General features: G+C 46.5%; 2 protein-coding genes across 2 annotated transcripts; one reads left to right on the forward strand and one right to left on the reverse strand.

The window, feature by feature from the left end:
- Window positions 1-34: 34 nt before the first annotated feature.
- Window positions 35-9,810, forward strand: LOC126580000 (dihydropyrimidine dehydrogenase [NADP(+)]). Its single transcript, XM_050243820.1, has 6 exons — window positions 35-146; window positions 274-428; window positions 2,251-3,547; window positions 6,030-7,552; window positions 9,295-9,452; window positions 9,533-9,810. Exons 2-6 carry the CDS (start codon window positions 378-380, stop codon window positions 9,621-9,623), a joined length of 3,120 nt encoding a protein of 1,039 aa, XP_050099777.1. The 5' UTR covers window positions 35-146; window positions 274-377; the 3' UTR covers window positions 9,624-9,810.
- On the reverse strand, window positions 9,688-15,619 carry LOC126580011 (uncharacterized). The gene is made up of 5 exons (XM_050243836.1): window positions 15,333-15,619; window positions 13,624-13,749; window positions 13,313-13,501; window positions 13,128-13,203; window positions 9,688-11,544 (listed from the first exon to the last, which is right to left on the reverse strand). Exons 2-5 carry the CDS (start codon window positions 13,712-13,714, stop codon window positions 11,433-11,435), a joined length of 468 nt encoding a protein of 155 aa, XP_050099793.1. The 5' UTR covers window positions 13,715-13,749; window positions 15,333-15,619; the 3' UTR covers window positions 9,688-11,432.
- Between the last annotated feature and the right edge of the window lie 3,007 nt (window positions 15,620-18,626).

Genomic DNA, 18,626 nt, shown 5'->3' on the forward strand with positions numbered 1-18,626 from the left:
ACCAGCAGGCGCTGCGCACATTCGCATCAGTCTAGATTGGTGTGTCACTGGGAGTAGTCGCGACCAGCTCTAGTGTGCTTAGCCATTTTATTCCCTGCCCTTTTCCAGCGAGTTCTCCAGTCTGTGAGGGACAGACACTCCGGTTGGTAAGTGGGACTGGTATAAATCGAGAGAGAGAGCGAGATAGAGGCGGTTAATTGACCGTTGGTTGGTTGGACAGAGCCAGAGGTTCGAAGTACATCTTCCATCATCCCTTCAACCTACAATTTGCAGAGCAACTTAAAGCAGCAAAGGCACCAGCACCAATCAACCGCAAGCGTGTCTCGTGTCGTGTGTTCTCTGTAGTGCGCGCGAACGTACAAGCAAGGTGTTGCAGCATGAGTGTCGCTACTGCTACAGCGTCCAGCAAAGATCTGCCCGATATTGAGGTAAGTGAACGAGCGAGCGTGTCGGTTTGGAGTTGCATAGTGAATAGATCCAATTGCTTGCCTCGCTTTTGACTAAGCCACTCTTGTGCCGCTCTTGCGAAGGCTTACTGTGCGATCTCGAATGAATGCATGCTTGCGTGGTTGCCCCGCCATCACATAAATGCAGCATGCTGGCGTTGGTGGGGCGTTTGGTGCTAAGACTAATTAGCTTCTCTCAACCCTTCAGCACTACTGGTTGACCTAGAAGCTGAGCACTAGTGACAGGCGCACTGCACTGATGAGATGTGTTTGTGCGAGTGGGGGGGGGGGTGGTCCATTGGGGAGGCTGTGTATAATTGTTTTGGATCAGATTTTTCTCTGACTTGCGGTGATCGAAAGATCGACCCGTAGTGGTGTGGCTGTCTGTGCATACGGGTGCTCCCAGCTCCGCCTGGGTGGTGTAGACCAGAAAACTTCGGTATTTTCGGGTCACAAAAGGCCTATTTTTGACGATTTTTTTTGTGACGTAACCATTCAGCTTTATTTTTTCAAGTAAATAGCATATTAAGCTACAACTTTTGAAGAATATATGGTATTGTTTTGAGCAACATTCATTGAAAAATTAATCCGTGGCATCAAATTTAGAAAGGTGCGTCGGCGAAAAGGTACTTTTAACGGTGCCCATCGTAGCTGCGTGACGGGTCATCCGAAAAATACAAATCGATATTCGTTAGAAAGATTATAAGTTTATCTAGTCCCGGAGCGTTTTTGTTGATATTCTAATTTTTCGATTTTTGGCCGATTTTTGAAGTTGCAAAAGTGATGCTTTTTGCGATTTTGCCTAAAAACACCATTTTAAAAGATTTGTTTAAAAAAAAGTATCAACAAATGTAATGAAATCTCGACGGGACTACCTGGCAAACAGTGTACAGATGATGTGTTAAAAATTTCAAATCGATCGGTCCAGTAGTTTTTACGGTACGCGGCAGAAACGCTCTTCAAAGTAGCGAGCTGCATGGAGCCTTGTATGAAACGCGGATTTTCAAAATTCTATACGTTTGTCAGTTTTACTTCGATTGATCCAAAAGTTTCACACAATCTTTTTGATAAGAAAGCTGTTAAAAATATGTGTCAAAGAAATTAAATACCGAAGTCCCCCCTGAGGGAATATCTTTAATGTCGTATTTTTAGTAGGTTGTCAGCGCTGTTATTAACAACCATGACAAGTTTTACGTCAAAATACTGATTAGTACTTGAGATATGCATTGTTTTTTTTTGCAAGCTACTAAAAGCGACTTCTTCGTTTTTCGTTAGTTCGAAATTTGTTGAGCAAAGAATTTGCACCAAAAATTGGTTAGCGGATTCTTCAAAAAATGATGCAGTAAGCCTTCGGTGACTCTGCTAAGTAAAATAAAAATGTGGACAAGTGGTAAAAAGCCTTTCAGGATGGTCAGGAACGTGTTGAAGACGAAGCACGTTGTCCTGGGCGACCACGAACGTCAATCGACGAAGCTCACGCCCAGCAAATCAACGATTTGGTGTCGAAAAACCGTCGATTGGCGACTAGAGACCTTACTGATGATAATGGGTTATTCCGATAGTTTAATAATTTCATTTAGAAACATGTTTTGGGCCTTGGAACTGGTAGCAGTGAGTGGCATTGATTCTCCATGACCTTTTTTCGCCAAAAACTCAACCGTATTCGCGTGATTTAACACTATGTGACTTCTGGCTATTAAAAAAAAACGCTCAATAAACTCCTCCGGAGACTTCGTGGACATCGTATTCAGCAGGAAATAAAAAATAACAAAAAAAAATTCACTTACACCCCACCCATCCACAGAGTTTGCTTGCTCTTAATCCGCGCGTGAAAACCCACGGCAGCCTGGTGCCGACGGTGCAAACGAAGCAAACGAAGAAACAGTGGAAACGCAACACCGACCGCTCCTGCACGTCCTGCCAACCGCTCACCAATGACTTCTCGGACATCAAGCACACGACGCTCGGGGAGCGGGCCGCGCTGCGGGAAGCCGCGCGCTGCCTCAAGTGTGCCGATGCACCGTGCCAGAAGTCCTGCCCGACCCAGCTCGACATCAAGAGCTTCATCACGAGCATCGCCAACCGGAACTACTACGGTGCGGCCAAGGCCATCTTCTCGGACAACCCGCTCGGGTTGACGTGCGGTATGGTCTGCCCGACCAGCGATCTGTGCGTCGGTGGTTGCAACCTGGCCGCGGTCGAGGAGGGCCCGATCAACATCGGCGGTCTGCAGCAGTTCGCGACGGACGTGTTCCGGCAGATGGGCCTACGCCAGATCGTGCCACCGAACGTGCGGCCGCTCGCGTACCCGCGCAAGCGGATCGCCCTGCTCGGCGGTGGCCCGGCTTCGCTGTCGTGTGCCACCTTTCTGGCACGGCTCGGGTACACCGACATTACGGTGTACGAGCGCAACAGTTACCTCGGGGGGCTGAGCTCCTCCGAGATACCGCAGTACCGGTTGCCGATCGATGTCGTCAACTTTGAGGTGCAGCTGGTGAAGGATCTGGGCGTACGGTTTGAGCTGGGCCGGTCCCTGTCCGTGCGCGATCTCACCGTCCGTGGACTGCTCCAGGAAGGTGGCTGCGATGCAGTGTTCCTGGGCATCGGGCTACCCGAGCCGAAGATCGATCCGGTGTTTGCCGGGCTTGGCATCGAGCATGGTTTCTACACGTCCAAGAGCTTTCTGCCGAAGGTGTCGTCCGGTAGTAAGGCGTGCCTGTGTGCCGGGGCCCCCACCCTTCCGCGGCTGTCCGGTAACGTGATTGTGCTCGGTGCCGGCGATACGGCGTTCGATTGTGCGACGTCGGCGTTACGGTGCGGTGCTCGCCGTGTTTTTGTGGTGTTCCGCAAGGGCAACAACAACATCCGGGCCGTCCCGGAGGAGGTGGAACTGGCACGGGAGGAGCGGTGCGAGTTCATTCCGTTCATGGCACCGAAACGGGTGCTCCGGGAGACCGGGGATGGGCGGATCGTGGGGCTGGAGCTGTGCCGCACCGAGCAGGACGACGACGGTAACTGGATCGTGGACGAGGAGCAGACGACGCGCCTCAAGGCCAACTATATCATCTCGGCGTTCGGTTCCGGGCTGTCCGATCCTGACAGTGAGTAGTACACTTTGCTCCATCTTTCACTCTGTCTCACCCAAAAACTACAGGGTGCGCCATCAGGATGGATTTCCTATTTTAAACGTTGAATAACTCTGTCATTTTTCAGCCGATTTAAAAAAAAATGAATCAGTTTTATTTAGGTTATTTTTATTATATTTTTATTTTTATTTTATTTTCAATGTAAAATGTGACAATTTCTGTCCGCTCTTTTGACGTGATAGTGATACATTACTCAAATGACATAGAATGACGTTTCAGAAACTGGCCTACTTGTCCAAATCGGTTGAAAAATGACAGAGTTATTCAACTTTAAACTAGGAAAGCATCCTGATGGCGCACCCTTCCTAGAAACCCGATCCTAGAAACTACCGTCCCTTCAGTTTTTTTAAATTGCATCGGGAAAATATTTGAGAAAGTGCTAGCGTCTCTCTTACTGTTTAATATATTTACTGCAGATATTCCCGGTTTTTACAAATCCTCTAAATTTGCTTTCGCCGACGGTTTTGCAATCTCTTCTGCGAGCCAAGACCCTAGAAAAATAATAAGTGCCCTAAACGATGGCATTGCCAAATACGTGGCGTACTGCGACTCTTGGAAGTTGAAAATAAATGAGGATAAAACGGAAGCGGCATTTTTCACGAGATGCACCAGTTTAAGAAAGCTTCCGAAAAAAGACCTGAAAATTAAGAATTATGAAGTCCCATGGAAAGTGAAGTTAAATATTTAGGAGTAAATCTTGACAAACGCTTAACGTTTAAAGCTCACGTTGAAATTAACGCTCTCGGCTGGACTGAATGCTATGAGGGCACTGTACAGCTTTATAAATAGGAAATCTAAATTAAGCACACAAAACCAAATCTTATTATACAAATCCATAGTGTGACCAAATAATTTCATATGCGGCGCCAGCTGCCAGGGCTAATTGTGCGAAGACGCACATGAAAAGGCTTCAGGTACTCCAAAACACATGCCTAAAACGGATTTTCAATCTGCCGCCTCCACCAAAGTGCTGGCATTTCAAACATTGCTTCATTCAGCTCCTCATTCAATCGTTACTTTAATCAAAAGTGCAGAATTAGCCATAGGAGGCAAATGAAAGAGTTAGCTAGAAATTAGTTTTAAGTATTTATAATAAGCGTGTACATAGATAGGGTTAATAACTAGATATGGGAAAACAAAATTCTATCAACACAGGTCGGGATTTTTACAATTTTTCCCCGAGAACGATTCATTCAAGTTAGCTATGCTCCAAATTCCTACACCGTCAATAGACTATAGGGTGTACCAGAAAAAAGTGAGAAAATCCTTTATCGAAGTTCAAAGCCATTTTTATAGGTTTTCTATTGTTTTAAAATATTTCAATTGGCTCTATATTTCATTGTTTATCAAAAACAAGCAAAATTAGTCGATTTGTCGGCCTGCTTTCTCAATTAATTTCTCCAAGCGGTTAAGAATTACGAGAACACCCGTCGGTAACATTAGGTGTCCAACTTAGAAGACCAGGGTTTGGTGATAAACAATTTCAGCGCACCAACCGAGTATGGTGTGACGATTCACAGGTCTTAGCCCAAACAAACACCCATGTTGAAAAGCCCAACCGATTTCATTTAGGACCGCTTGGAGGGCATTCATCTTTCGACCAAAAATTCATGTTTTCCTTCAACCATGTTTGAGAGTCCGTTTAGACGTATGGCAGGGGCCTCCATGTTGCTGAAACTCAACATTTTCTGATGCATCGAAGTTTGTTTTACTCCATGGTAAAACGTCTTCCTTTAAAAAATTGATATACACATCGATATTCATCTTCGTCTTCGGTTTCTTCGTCTTCAAAACTGACAACAAATGTGTCGATCGCTCATGTCAAAGATGTTTTATCCTTCCAACTATTAACGTACGCTTCACCATAGCACTAGAGGTTGCTTTTAGGTCATATTTGACCAACCGATGCATGGAGGATCTTGAAATATTCGTCTCTTTTGCAAGCTTTCGTATGGATCGCACTGGATTTCGCTTAGCTATTGCTCTCACCGATCTTACCACGATCTTACCAGTGCGCTCAGATCGTTGCCGGCCATTAACGTGTTTCCTAGGCCTTACCCCTTCAGGAATAGTACGTTTAATCCTGTAAACAATTCCAAAATGACATCCGAGAACCGCTTAAAATTGATATGAGATTTTTCTTGGGCGCAAAGCAAACTGGACACTGTCGCCTTTGAGTACATTTTTTCGAACAAACATCTTTTGTACGAGTACTTTTTATACATCATTTGATAGATAAGATTCTCACGAACACAACGATACCCCATAATGCCATAGTGGTGTTGAAAAAAATACTCAAAACAGAGCAATGAAAACATTCTCATTTTTTTTTATGGTACACCCTGTACAACACAACACATCTCTTAGAAACATCTACTACTACTACTACTACTAGTACTACTCTCCCTAAAACTGACCTTGACCTTACTCTCTCCAGCTATTGAAGCGTTGGCCGGTATCAAGCTGAACCGCTACGGACTACCGGAGGTCGATCCGCGGACGCAGCAAACATCGCTGGGCAACGTGTTCTGTGGCGGTGATCTAGCCGGTGCCGCCGAAACGACGGTCGAGTCGGTGAACGATGGTAAGACGGCCGCCTGGTACATGCACTGCCAGCTGCAGGGTTTGCCGTTCGATGGGAAGGTCGAGTTGCCGCTGTTCTACACGCAGATCGACACCGTGGACCTGTCGGTGGAGGTGTGCGGTGTCCGGTTCGAGAATCCGTTCGGGTTGGCGTCGGCCCCCCCCACGACCAGCACCGCCATGATACGGCGGGCGTTCGAGCAGGGCTGGGGTTTCGCCGTGACCAAAACGTTCGCACTGGACAAGGACGTGGTGACGAATGTGAGCCCACGGATCGTGCGGGGTGTCACGGCCGGGCACAACTATGGACCGCAGCAGGGCGCATTCCTGAACATTGAGCTCATCTCGGAGAAGTGCCCGAACTACTGGTTGGCCGGTATCCGTGAGCTGAAGCGTGACTTCCCGACGAAGGTCCTGATCGCCAGTATCATGTGCACGTACAGTGAGCAGGACTGGACGGAGCTGGCGAAGCGGGCCGAGCTGGCCGGGGCCGATATGCTCGAGCTGAATCTGTCCTGCCCGCACGGTATGGGTGAGTCGGGGATGGGGCTCGCCTGCGGTCAGGATCCCGAGCTGGTGTACAACATTTCGGTGTGGGTCCGGCGTGCCGTCCGGATACCGTTCTTCGTGAAGCTGACACCCAACATTACGGATATTGTGGCGATTGCACAGGCGGCCCAACGGGGCCAGGCGGATGGGGTATCGGCGATCAATACGGTGCAGGGTTTGATGTCGCTCCGTACCGACGGTACACCGTGGCCAGCGGTCGGTATTCACAAGCGCACCACGTACGGGGGTGTGTCCGGGAATGCGACCCGCCCTCAGGCACTCCGGGCGGTGTCGCTGATCGGCAACAAGCTGCCCGGTTTCCCGATCTGTGGTATCGGTGGGATCGATTCGGCCGACGTAGCCCTCCAGTTTATCCAGTGCGGTGCGCCGATCCTGCAGATCTGCTCGTCCGTCCAGAACCAGGACTTTACCGTCATCGAGGATTACGTGACGGGGCTGAAGGCGTTGCTGTACCTCAGGGCGAACCCACCGCCGGCGGGGCTTGGCGGGTGGGATGGGCAGTCGCCACCGGTGGGCAAGCTGCAGAAGGGCAAACCGGTGGTGCCGCTGCGGGATGCGGACGGTAAGACGGTGCTGCACTTTGGTGAGTACAAGCGGCGCCGCGAAGCCGAGGTGGCCAAGTTACGGCAGGAGCATGGACCACTGTGGGAACCGACGACGACGACGACGACTGAGGAGTGCGCGATCGCGAATGGTACGCCGAAGGATGCTCCCAGGATCCAGGATGTGCTTGGGGTGGCCCTGTCCCGGATTGGGGACTACAAGCGGCTGGACAACACGAAGCAGGTGGTGGCTCTGATTGACGATGTAAGTAACGGGGACGGGAACTCACTTACAGGGTGTACCATAAAAAAATGAGAAAATCCTTTATCGAAGTTTCAAGCCATTTTTTGTAGGTTTGCTACTGTTTTTAAAATATCTAAATTGGCTCTAGATTTCATTGTTGATCAAGAAACAAACTGAGTGGATTTGTTGGCCTGCTTTCTTGAATTAATTTCTCCAAGCGGTTACGAATTACGAGAACACCCGTCGGTAACATTAGGTGCCCAACTTAGAAGACGAAGGGTTTGGTGATAAACGATTGCAAGCGAGCCAACCATCTATGGTGTGACGATTCACCGGTCTTAGGCCGAACAAATGCCCATACTAAATAGCCCATCCGATTTAAGGGGGGGACTTCGGTATTTAATTTTTATTTGTGACGCATGTTTTTAACATTTTTCCCTGAAAGCTGATCCTTTCAAGAGTATTGTGTAAAAGTTTTGAATCAATCGAGGAAAAACTGACAAAGATACAGATTTTTGAAAATCCGCGTTTCATACAAAGCTCCATGCCGAACGCTACTTTGAAGAGCGTAAAAACTACTGGACCGATCGATTTGAAGTTTTTAACACATAATCTGTACACTGTTTTGCCAGGTAGCCCCGACGAGATATCATTGAAATTGTTTATACTTTTTTTTAAACAAATCTTTTAAATTCGTTTTTTATGGCAGAATCGCATAAAGCATCACTTTTTGAACTTCAAAAATCTGCCAAAAATCGAAAAATTGAAAATTGAACAAAAACTCTCCGGGGCTACCTAGATAAACTTATAATCTTTCTATCGAATATCGATTTGTATTTTTCTGATGACCCGTCACGCAGCTACGATGGGCACCAGAAAAAATATCTTTTCGAAGACACGACTGCCTAAATTTGATGGCACGGATTAATTTTTCAATTAATGTTGCTCAAAGCTATACCATATATTCTTCAAAAGTTGTAGATTAATATGTCATTTATTTGAAAATATACAGTCGAATGGTTACGTCACAAACAATCGTTAAAAAAATCGTTTGGCCCGAAAATACCGAAGTCCCCCCTTAATTCAGTACCGCATGGAGGGCATAAATCTTTCGACCGAAAATTCATGTTCTCCTTCAATCACGTTTGGGAGACAGTTTAGACGTATGGCAGGGGCCTCCATTTTGCGGAAACTCAACATTTTTTTTAGAGTATCGAAGTTTGCTTTAATCCGTGGTGAAACTTGTTCCTTCAAAAATGGATATAAACAATAGTGACGATAACCGGTTTCCTCGTCATCAAAACTGACAACAAATGCGTCGATCGCTCATATCAAAAATGTATTATCCTTCCAACTATTAACGTACGCTTCACCGTAGCACTAGAGGTTGCTTTTAGGGCATATTTGGCCAACCGATGCATCGAGGATCTTGAGATATTCGTCTCTTTTGCAAGCTTTCGTATGGATCGCACTGGATTTCGCTTAACTATTGCTCTCACCGATCTTACCACTTTTTCCAGTGCGCTCAGATCGTTGCCGGCCACTACCGTGTTTCCTAGGCCTTGTCCCTTCAGTAATAGTACGTTTAATCCTGTAAAGAACTCCAAAATGACATCCGAGAATCGCTTAAAAATGATATGAGATTTTTCTTGGGCGCAAAGCAAACTCGATACAGCAACGAAATTCAAAACAGAGCAATGAAAATATTCTCATTTTTTACACCCTGTATGCTAATGCTAATGCTGTAACACCACCACCACCAGGACCTGTGCATCAACTGTGGCAAGTGCTATATGACCTGCGCTGACTCGGGCTACCAGGCGATCCGCTTCGACAGCAACACGCACCTGCCGCACGTCACCGACGACTGTACCGGTTGCAACCTCTGCCTGTCCGTTTGCCCGATCATCGATTGCATCAGGTAAGTTGTGTTATTCCCGCTCCCCTCCCTCTGTTTCAACTAACGTTACTTTCTTTCTCTCCCCCGGGGGGACACCTCAGTATGGTGCCGAAGAAAATCCCTCACGTCATCAAGCGCGGGAAACTGGAGTCTACGCTGACGGTGCATGCCCTGGGGCAGATTGGGCAGTAGAGTGCCCGGATGTTCGGATGTTCGGATGCGTCGGTTTTTCGTTCAAGACCACCACCAGCAGGGGTCCGTCTCTAGGTCTCGATTTTATTTAGGTTTTTTCCTTTTACAGATTTGTTTTTTTTTTATTCACTGGAGCATTCTGGAGGTGTGTTCACCAGTCACAACTCAGGCAGCTGTGCTTTTTTTTTATTGTATTACAAAAACCCCAAAAAAAAACTTGATAACAAAAAAAAACAAAGGAAACCAAAAAAAACCCCGAACGTGTATTCGTCAGCAAAGCAAGTGTTATTAGAGACCGACCGGTAATTGGCTAACAATAAAGCGATACGCGATGAGCTAATTGAATGTGTGTATGTGTGTATGTGTGTGTCCTTTTGAATACCTTGTTACACATTTTCGTGTGAAACTCACTCTCGATTCAACCCCCCCCTCCCTGGTGCATCTCCGACCGGCCAGCGTCCCTGTAGCCTGTGTTTGTTTGTATTCGTGTTTGTGTGGGGGTGGTCGATGTAGAAAGGGATGAAGGGGAGGAGCGGTGATAAGTGGGGATCGAGGGGTGGGGAGGTAGAGTTATGAATATCTTGTGAAGGACTCTTGTGCTGGCATTCAGCTACCCTTGAGTCCGTGCGCGTTGTCCTATCGCAAGAATGTCGCCCACTGTTTTCCTCCCCTCCCCCCTCATTTTCCCTCTTTTGTTTGTTATTTTGGGGACCTTTCTAACCCACTCCCCCTCCAATACAGGCCAGTTCGGCAAATATATATATAAATATATACTCTCTATTTATGTTAAACATAAAGTTAAACTGAATAAGTGCGCGGTTTGCTTTCGGTAGCGGTAGAATTAAACACGGGTGGATGTGAAGGGGGAGGGGGGTGGGGAGGGTACATTTCCACAACAGTCATCTGACCATGCTCCCAAATGGCGGCGTGTGCTACTACGTCAGTAAAGTGTAAATTAGGTTTTTGGGTTAGGACATGGCATGAGGACAGTGAGACAGTATAGTTTGCCATTCTGTGCGAGTGTGCGTGCGTGTGAGAGAATGTGGATTCGATATTGGTGTCCGGTGGCAAATCACCGTTCGATTGCAAGTGTAGAAGCGGAGGAAAGGCCACAAAGCGGAGCCTGACCATCCCTGGGTTTCACGCTATAATACTTTTATGATATGATACTGCTTGTTTTCCTTCCTTCTTTCGTTTCGTTGGTTCGTTATTCTTTTCGCCCATTTTCTTCTCTCTCTTTTTTTTATAAAGACGCACATACGCACACTCAGCCGCACACACACGCGCCACGCACCTCTCTGCACTCTGATCACAACCAAACCCATAATCGTTGAGGTTGTTAGTTGTAAGGTTTTTTTTTCTTTTCGTTTTGGTGGGACGGGAAACGAAGTAGGAGCAGCCGAAAACACAAACACCCAAACACTCCTTTGCCCGTTGATCATCTCTGGGGTACAGTAACAAGCGGTGGGGATGGGCATGGTGCGAAGAGGGATCCGCTGAAGAACAAAACGAAGGAAAACCGATCCCGGTGTGCTCGTGGACCAGGTGTGTGCCAGGACTCCCGGTGTATCGATAGGCAGAGTGTTACATGTGTGGCACACAAAACACACAAACAATATATATAAATATATATATATATATATATATATATAGCAACGACTATTACAAATTCAATCCGTGGTATAGAAGAGAGAGAGAGAGGTAAATAGTGTTTTTTGTTGTTGTTCTTCAACTCCGATCATTGTTCGAGTCGTTCGGCAAGGTGGTGCTGCGCCAACACAACCCCGAGCGGCCGTGCATGCGCTGGCCTTAGTGGAGCGCCGAGTACAACGGCTTCGCCTCCGGTTCGTATTCGACTTCCTGTGGAAACACTACCTGGCTTGGCTTATCCTTCAGATACAGCCCGTAACGCGATGGGTATCTGAGCAACCGTGAGCGGAGGGAGAAGAAGAACGAGAGAGAAAAAGAGAGAGAGAGAGAGAGAGAGAGAGAGAGAGAGAGAGAGAGAGAGAGAGGTTTTCAGGATATACTGACAAGTTGTTGACCGCGCGGGCATAAAGCGTGGAACACCTTAAATTTGACCGCACTGTTCTACTCACTACACCGTCCCTAGTGGTCGCTTTACTACTTTGTTGAAGTCTTTTTAAAGGTTATAGTCTTCTCTTTTAGTGATAAAAAATTTTGCCAAAATCGAACCACACCTTCAAAAGTTATCGCCGATGGCATACGAAGGTAAAAAAAAACATCGTCTGCACAATCACTATGAAAACTACTAATTTGACTGGAGTAAAAACCAGCAGACAAATTGGACTTTAGCAATCGTAGGGGGAATACGAATGTAACGTTTTAGCTCATTTACGCAGATAAAATCGCCCATAAACTGCTCAACTGCTCAACTCAACTCTGCAGTTGTGGTTTGAAAATGAAAGTTTTCATCACGAGAGAGTCCATGAACGGCCGTTTGTACAAAAAAGAATGCCTGGAAAAGATCATTCTAAAGATAAAGAAAAAAGATCAATTAAAAGATCATCTTTAGAAGATCATTCTAAAGATAAAAGATCATTCGGTATTTTCGGGCCAAAAAAAGGCCCGTTTTTAACGATTTTTTGTGATGTAACCGTTCAATTGTATATTTTCAAGTAATTGACATACTAATCTACAACTTTTGAAAAATATTTGATATTGTTTTGAGCAACATTCATTGAAAAATGAATCCATGCCTTCAAATTTAGGCAGTCGTGTCGTCGAAAAGATACTTTATCTGGTGCCCATCGTAGCTTCGTAACGGGTCATCAGAAAAATACAAATCGATATTCGTTCGAAAGATTATAAGTTTATCTAGGTAGCCTTGGAATGTTTTTGTTGATATTGCTATTTTTCGATTTTTGGCAGAGTTTTGAAGTTGAAAATGTGATGCTTTTTGCGATTCTGCCATAAAAACCGAACTTTACATAATTGTTTAAAAAAAGTATCAACAATTTTCATGAAATCTCGACAAGGCTACCTCGCAGAAAAGGTACAGATTATGTGTTAAAAATTTCAAATCGATCGGTCCAGTAGGTTTTACGCTCTTTAAAGTAGCGGGCTGCATGGAGCCTTGTATGAAACGCGGATTTTCAAAAATCTGTATCTTTGTCAGTTTTTCCTCGATTGATTCAAAACTTTTACACAATACTCTTGAAAGGATCAGCTTTCAAAAAAATCATGCAGTAATGTACAAATGGTGGGAAAAAAATGGCCTGAATGAGACTTCTTCCACTGGTGTGCAGCAAATGATGTGCCCGCATAAAACCAAAGGTGCGTAAGTTAATTACGCAACGTGACCCAAATAATTTAATCGCTATTTTTTACTGGATAGCTGCATAAAATACCTACAAAAAGGCACCGTTTACCATGTGTTTAGCTTATTTCTGGCCTGCGCTGGGTCCTGTTTTATGCGGCCAAAATTTTAAGGTGTTCCAAGCATTAGTGGTTTGCTATTGTTGCTGTTTGTCCCTGCTTTACCTGCGATCGATGTCCCTCATTCGCTCCAGGTGGTCAGCCCAGGCCTTCTCCGCATCGGCCAGTCGGTTCACGCTTGCTGCAAAAAAAAAAAAAAAACAAAACCGAGAAGTCGGGTAATTATTAGTTTGTGTGGCATCAACCAGGTACGCACGCAGCGCTGTGGCGGTCTGCGTCGGCCGACTTACGGGCACGCTGCGAGCGCACATAGTGATGGTCGTAGATTGGCCGGGGCGAGTAGCCATACGTTTCCCGGTGCACTGGCAGATAGTGGTAGCCGGGGGAGTTGATACGGCCGACCGCAGTATCCGGCTCGTCGAACAGCAGGATTGGTCGCCGGTAGGCTGGAGTGTCGTGTGCACGGATATCATCGGATCCTGGGTTTTTGAGTTTTTTTTTTCGGTTGTTGATTTTCGGAACAACAAAACAAAAGAAAGAGAATCAGTCAGTTGCTCAGTCAGTGTCCGTGGTTTGGTGGGGGGGGGGGAGGAGAGCTCACCTTTCAAGGATCGGATATACGATTGCCAAAACTTTGCCTTCTTGTTCGGCGTCTCATTCATGCCGATCATGGCTAGATGATTTTTGAACATTTTGCTTCCTTTCTTGTTGTCGTAGTTTTCGTTCGCTGCAATTTTAAGAACGGGGAGAAACAAATGGACACCATCGTTTAGCAGGGATAGGGATTCAACAATGGCATACGGTGTGACCGCTCTACTGGCTCGATCCCCAAGCCCCACGCGCTTATTTCATATTTTTGTTTTTTTTTGTTTTTTTTTATTAATAACCAACTCTTTCAACGACCATCCAACGACAACGATCTATCCTTGCTACCTTGTCGCCTTGGTTTTGGGGCTGGGCAGGGAAAAGGCCGCGAGTCGCGTGCTTAGCGCAAAACTAGCGTCGAATGTTTATTTATATCCAACTACGTGCGGTGCGCAACCGACCGACCGACCGACCGACCGTATTTGTGCTCATGGAAAAGTCGTAGTCCCTCCTGCGCTTTACTTATAATCGGTGACTCACCACCCGCGCCGCGCAGCTTTCGGTGGCCAACCTTGGCAATCCCCTGAACCCGGGGCGCGCTCAGTGAAGGCGAAAAACTGATGGGTGTTCTATTAATAACCCATCCAAAATCCAAGTCGAAACGCACAAATCCACAATCCAAATTCACCTGAAGAGGGGGGGGGGCGATATCGGGAAAGGTCGCGTTTCGTACTTCCACCAAAAAGAATTTTCGCCATCCCCGGCCATCGCCATATATATATATATATCGAATGGGCGAATATATATATATTCTCCAATATCCTATTCCCTGAAGCGTTCCCTTCGCAGGATTTTTCTTTGTTTTCTCGCCCATTCGCGTAGCACGCCGAAAACAATGGTCTTTAAATGGTCACATAAGGTAAGGATGGCCATGCAGAGCAAGGTCATCGCATAGTGAATGCGCTAGTGCGTCTCACCAGCAGAGAACAGACAGCACAACAAAAAAGATTGAATTTATAAATAGCAGACGCGACCAAGCGGCTGCTGTAAAATGTTGGCGTCGGCGCAATTGACGATGTGAACCTAGCAGTAGCTGGACGACGGAGGTCTGCACGGCTTGCAGTACTCTATTTTTCTATTTATACTAGCAAAAGGTTCCAGCTACTGCTGCTCTGGCATTCTTCACTGGCAGCTGTGCTTGAGTGTTTGAAGGATGATTGCTAAAAAGGCGATCTTTTTTCGGCGAAATTTCGGCGGCGCCGCTCCAGGGCAGTGGCCCTGGACAAGTCGCAGGGCCTCTCAACCTGCTGCTGGGTAGCAGAATGTGTGAGCATCCGGCATCCGGGAGCACTACGAGCCAGCACGTTTGCTGTGAATGGTTGATAGATGATGGCGGCTTGGGCTTGGTTCTGCATTTGATGCCCCTCACCCTTTGTCCCCCGTGCCCCGGATGGCACTGGAACCAACACCAACACGGTTGTCTGTGCCTGTGAGCGTTCTTCTTTTTATATTTTTATCCTCGTCCTCGTAATCACTAGCACAAAACATTGGCGCCAACGAGACTCCCACGAGAGACTCCAGGATAATTGTGTCCAGCACACAGACACACACAAACACACACACAAACACACTCAGCACATACACACCGACAGACCCCCCCCCTGCCCCCGCCATCGTCGGTGCCTGCCCACAATCGGCAAAAAAGTGTCGAAAAAAAAAACTCACATTAAATTATGCTACTCCGGTGCTCGCCGAGTTGGAGTAGGATGTAGTACACTTCACGCACGCACGCACGCACGCAAACACACGATGCGCTGCGAGGCACACTGTGCGGATTTTCACTGTAAAGGCTGTCAAGTGAATCTCGGAGTCTCGGAGTGAGCCTTGGGCTTCCCTTTGGCTTCCTGGCAGCGGCGTCGGGAACCTGTGTCGAGAAGAAGAAGCTGGGCCGGGCGGTTTTTTGCAGAATGGTATCGGCGCCCTGCTTGGAGAGACTCTATCGTAATACTGATCGTACGGAATGTGCGCGCTCCACCAAGAAGGTTTGCTGTCTTCCATTCCGCCCGTTACCGCGCCACCCATGGCGCCCTTCCGTCCTGCGCTCGCTGCCGTTGGCTCCGTGTGCGCTCGGCGCAGCTGCGAGGTGACGCAGCGCGCACCCGGCGCAACGGCAGCTCGAATACCCACACACCGGGGTGCCGGAGCAGGATAATGGCATGGATGGCGCGTGGGAATGAACCTCCCTTTCTCCCCATTTTTCCACCCCCCCCCCCCCCCCCCTACTTTCTTCTCTTGCTCCTTGCGCAGTGGTCTTGCGGCCAGGGTGTATACGTTTGGCAACATCTCGCCTTGTCTTTTTTTTTCCTTCGTTTTTTTTCCCGAGGCAGATGATGCAATACCGGTCGAGGTCATCCCGTAAAAATACAATTTATTCAATGTGGCCACAATGGGAGGGGGGGGGGGTTCGCTGCAACACACAAGCACACACACACATATGCACACGCCATGCGCATAACGAGCAGCGCCCTTAGACCCTTGGTCTTACACACGCGCCGCCTAGTCCCGCTGGCCTACCTTACGCTACTTGCCGTTGGGCGACATCATTTAATCGTAGTGCGTCATCTTCAGGATGGGACAGAGAGAGAGAGAGAGAGAAAAAGAAGGCAGATAAGCTATCAGGGAAGGGGGGGGGGTAGGGCGATTTCCATTTGGAGGGGAGGAGAGGAATCCGTGAACATCTCTCGTCGAGCAATATCAACCAACGTCATCCGCTGCGACGTAGAAGCGATTAACAATGGCATTCTCACGTCCTTCGAACGCAGAGTGGTCCAGGACCGGCAGCGAAACGTTGAGTTTTTGGCGCAATTGCGTTTCTTGCAATCAAAAATAAAGGTCACCGCTTTTCGAATACTTCGAATGAAGATCAATCAGTTTGGTTTGTACTTCATTTTGTTCTATGATCGTTCGTACTTGTTGCTGGCATGGATGGTCGATTGTCATATGGTCATCTTTCAGAAATGTTTTACCACGCAAGGAGTTCCGCGGAAAATCGAAACAAATGGCAGAGGGATAGTGCAAGGCAAGGGCTACGCTACGCTGAGTACATTAGTTTTTAGCGATTTTTAAAATCTGACCTGATTTCTTGTTGATGGTTCGACTCAATTTGACTAGCTTCTGATATCAGAATTTTAAAGAAATGTTTTGGATGCTTGGAAGTGACTCAAAAACATTGAACGCTGGCCTGCGGTGAGCCAATAATCTTTAGAACGGAATTTTCTCAATCAATTGTGACATAAACTGTCTTTTAATGGTATCCATTCATACTCGTTACATTTATAAGGTGTATGCATTGAAATTTGCCGCATTGCTAATACATGGTGCCACTTTATTTTGGGGTAGGTTTAGATCCTCATTTGTTATGTCATGTTAAAGTATAACTAAATACCTTTAAAAAACAATAAGATACTGCTTATAATATTGGCTAATACATAGTTTTTTCTCTAGTTGAAAATGTCAAGTTTGGTGCCTGAAAGGTCAATCTTTCGGTGGAGTTTTAAATACCAATTTTTCATTTCAAGAAATCGGCTGCTGAAAACTGTTACGTGTTAGTTTAACCTTATGTTAAACATTTTACGATAGAAAATAAAATGTGAAAATTGTTTTCAAAGGCATAGAAGCGGAGATTTTGTCGTTAAAGTCACTAAGTAAACAGAACTTTTTCCATAGGAAAGTTTCTGGTAGCGCAATCTTAATGTAGGTATTTTTGTTTGAAAGGTGCATCTTTTAGGGACTTTCAGTTCAAATTTCATTTGATCCACTGGAATCAAAGTTATGGCACATAAAGTGAAGAGATGTTTAGGTGGTAAGTACAAGCCTTTTGAACGGCCAACCAACCAGTATCAAATTTAGCTTTTAAACTTAGTAAAATGTTTACTAAATTGATTCAGTAAGTTTGTGTTGACGATTGTCTAGCCAGTGGCAAAGTTTATGAACAGTACACGCGTTTCAAAACCGATCGTAAAGCCCTCAACGACAACCTTCATGTTGTACAAGCCAAGTTCGTGATTACGCCAGGAAGCATTGAAAGAGTGCAGGAGTTTCTTATATAAAAAAATGTCCTGCCCAAACGATTACTGCCGAACATTATCTTGATGTTTTGAGATGTTCAATGTATCTTAATCATCAGATACGTGAGCAAGAATATCGTGAAGAAGGGCGGTTTCGCTTGCTGCGCCCATAATGCGGCGTCTCATCGATCGACGCTGTTGATGGAGATCGTTATCAACAATAATTGATCGATTTGAAGCGAATTCTGACACAGAAAAACGGTCAAAATGGGATAACTGACGTGATAAACCGGCCGCAGCTTGACAAAAAAACCGGCGAAAACTTTTTTCAAAACGTCATAGACAAAATGCTGCATTCTTCAGACATTGTTCTTTCTGAATACTACTTGTTTGGTTGTTTAAAAAAAATGTTTGAAAGCACGGCATCTCAATCGTTCGTAAAAGTATCGAAAAAAAGGGTTCCTGCCTAAAATGCTTCAAAAGATGAGCAATTCTTTCGACATGGAATTCAAGAATTACCAAAAAAAAAAAAATGGTAAAACGTAGTGGCTAGCGATGTAAGAAAAACAAAAAATCGGTAAAAACTGTGCTACTAGTCTAGTGCGCGGTGGTGCGCATGGCCTTGGTTTGGTATCTGACTCGGGGGGGTGGAGGAGGGGAAACCGAACGAGACCTAGAGTTGGCCTAGACTCGGTGGAGGTGGTGCAGCCGGGCTAAGGCCAACTTACACTACGCCACTCCACTCTCCTGGCCGCGGACCGTGCGGACCTCACACCAGCCGGACTGCAGGTGTTCGTGGGAGTCGACCGCGGTTCGCCTATAAACAACACGCGCATCTCATCGCGCGCTCGCATCTTGTAATCACTGACTATTTTTGGTCGTCTCTTTCTCAATGGAGCCAATACGGTACACCAGCTTCGTGGCCCGATGGCCGCCGCGCGATGCGACTGCG

The sequence above is a fragment of the Anopheles aquasalis genome, chromosome Y (genome assembly GCF_943734665.1).
Source record: "Anopheles aquasalis chromosome Y, idAnoAquaMG_Q_19, whole genome shotgun sequence".
NCBI lineage: Eukaryota > Metazoa > Arthropoda > Insecta > Diptera > Culicidae > Anopheles > Anopheles aquasalis.

Bases quoted from the DNA above. Each gene is read 5' to 3' on its own strand.
- LOC126580000 (XM_050243820.1), top strand. From the start codon at position 378: ATGAGTGTCGCTACTGCTACAGCGTCCAGCAAAGATCTGCCCGATATT. The intron at 7,553-9,294 runs GTAAGTAACGGG...CACCACCACCAG, and splicing joins TGGTGGCTCTGATTGACGAT to GACCTGTGCATCAACTGTGG. The intron at 9,453-9,532 runs GTAAGTTGTGTT...GGGACACCTCAG, and splicing joins CCGATCATCGATTGCATCAG to TATGGTGCCGAAGAAAATCC.
- LOC126580011 (XM_050243836.1), bottom strand. From the start codon at position 13,714: ATGTTCAAAAATCATCTAGCCATGATCGGCATGAATGAGACGCCGAAC. The intron at 13,502-13,623 runs GTGAGCTCTCCT...TCAAAAACCCAG, and splicing joins GTATATCCGATCCTTGAAAG to GATCCGATGATATCCGTGCA. The intron at 13,204-13,312 runs GTAAGTCGGCCG...TTTTTTTTGCAG, and splicing joins TGTGCGCTCGCAGCGTGCCC to CAAGCGTGAACCGACTGGCC.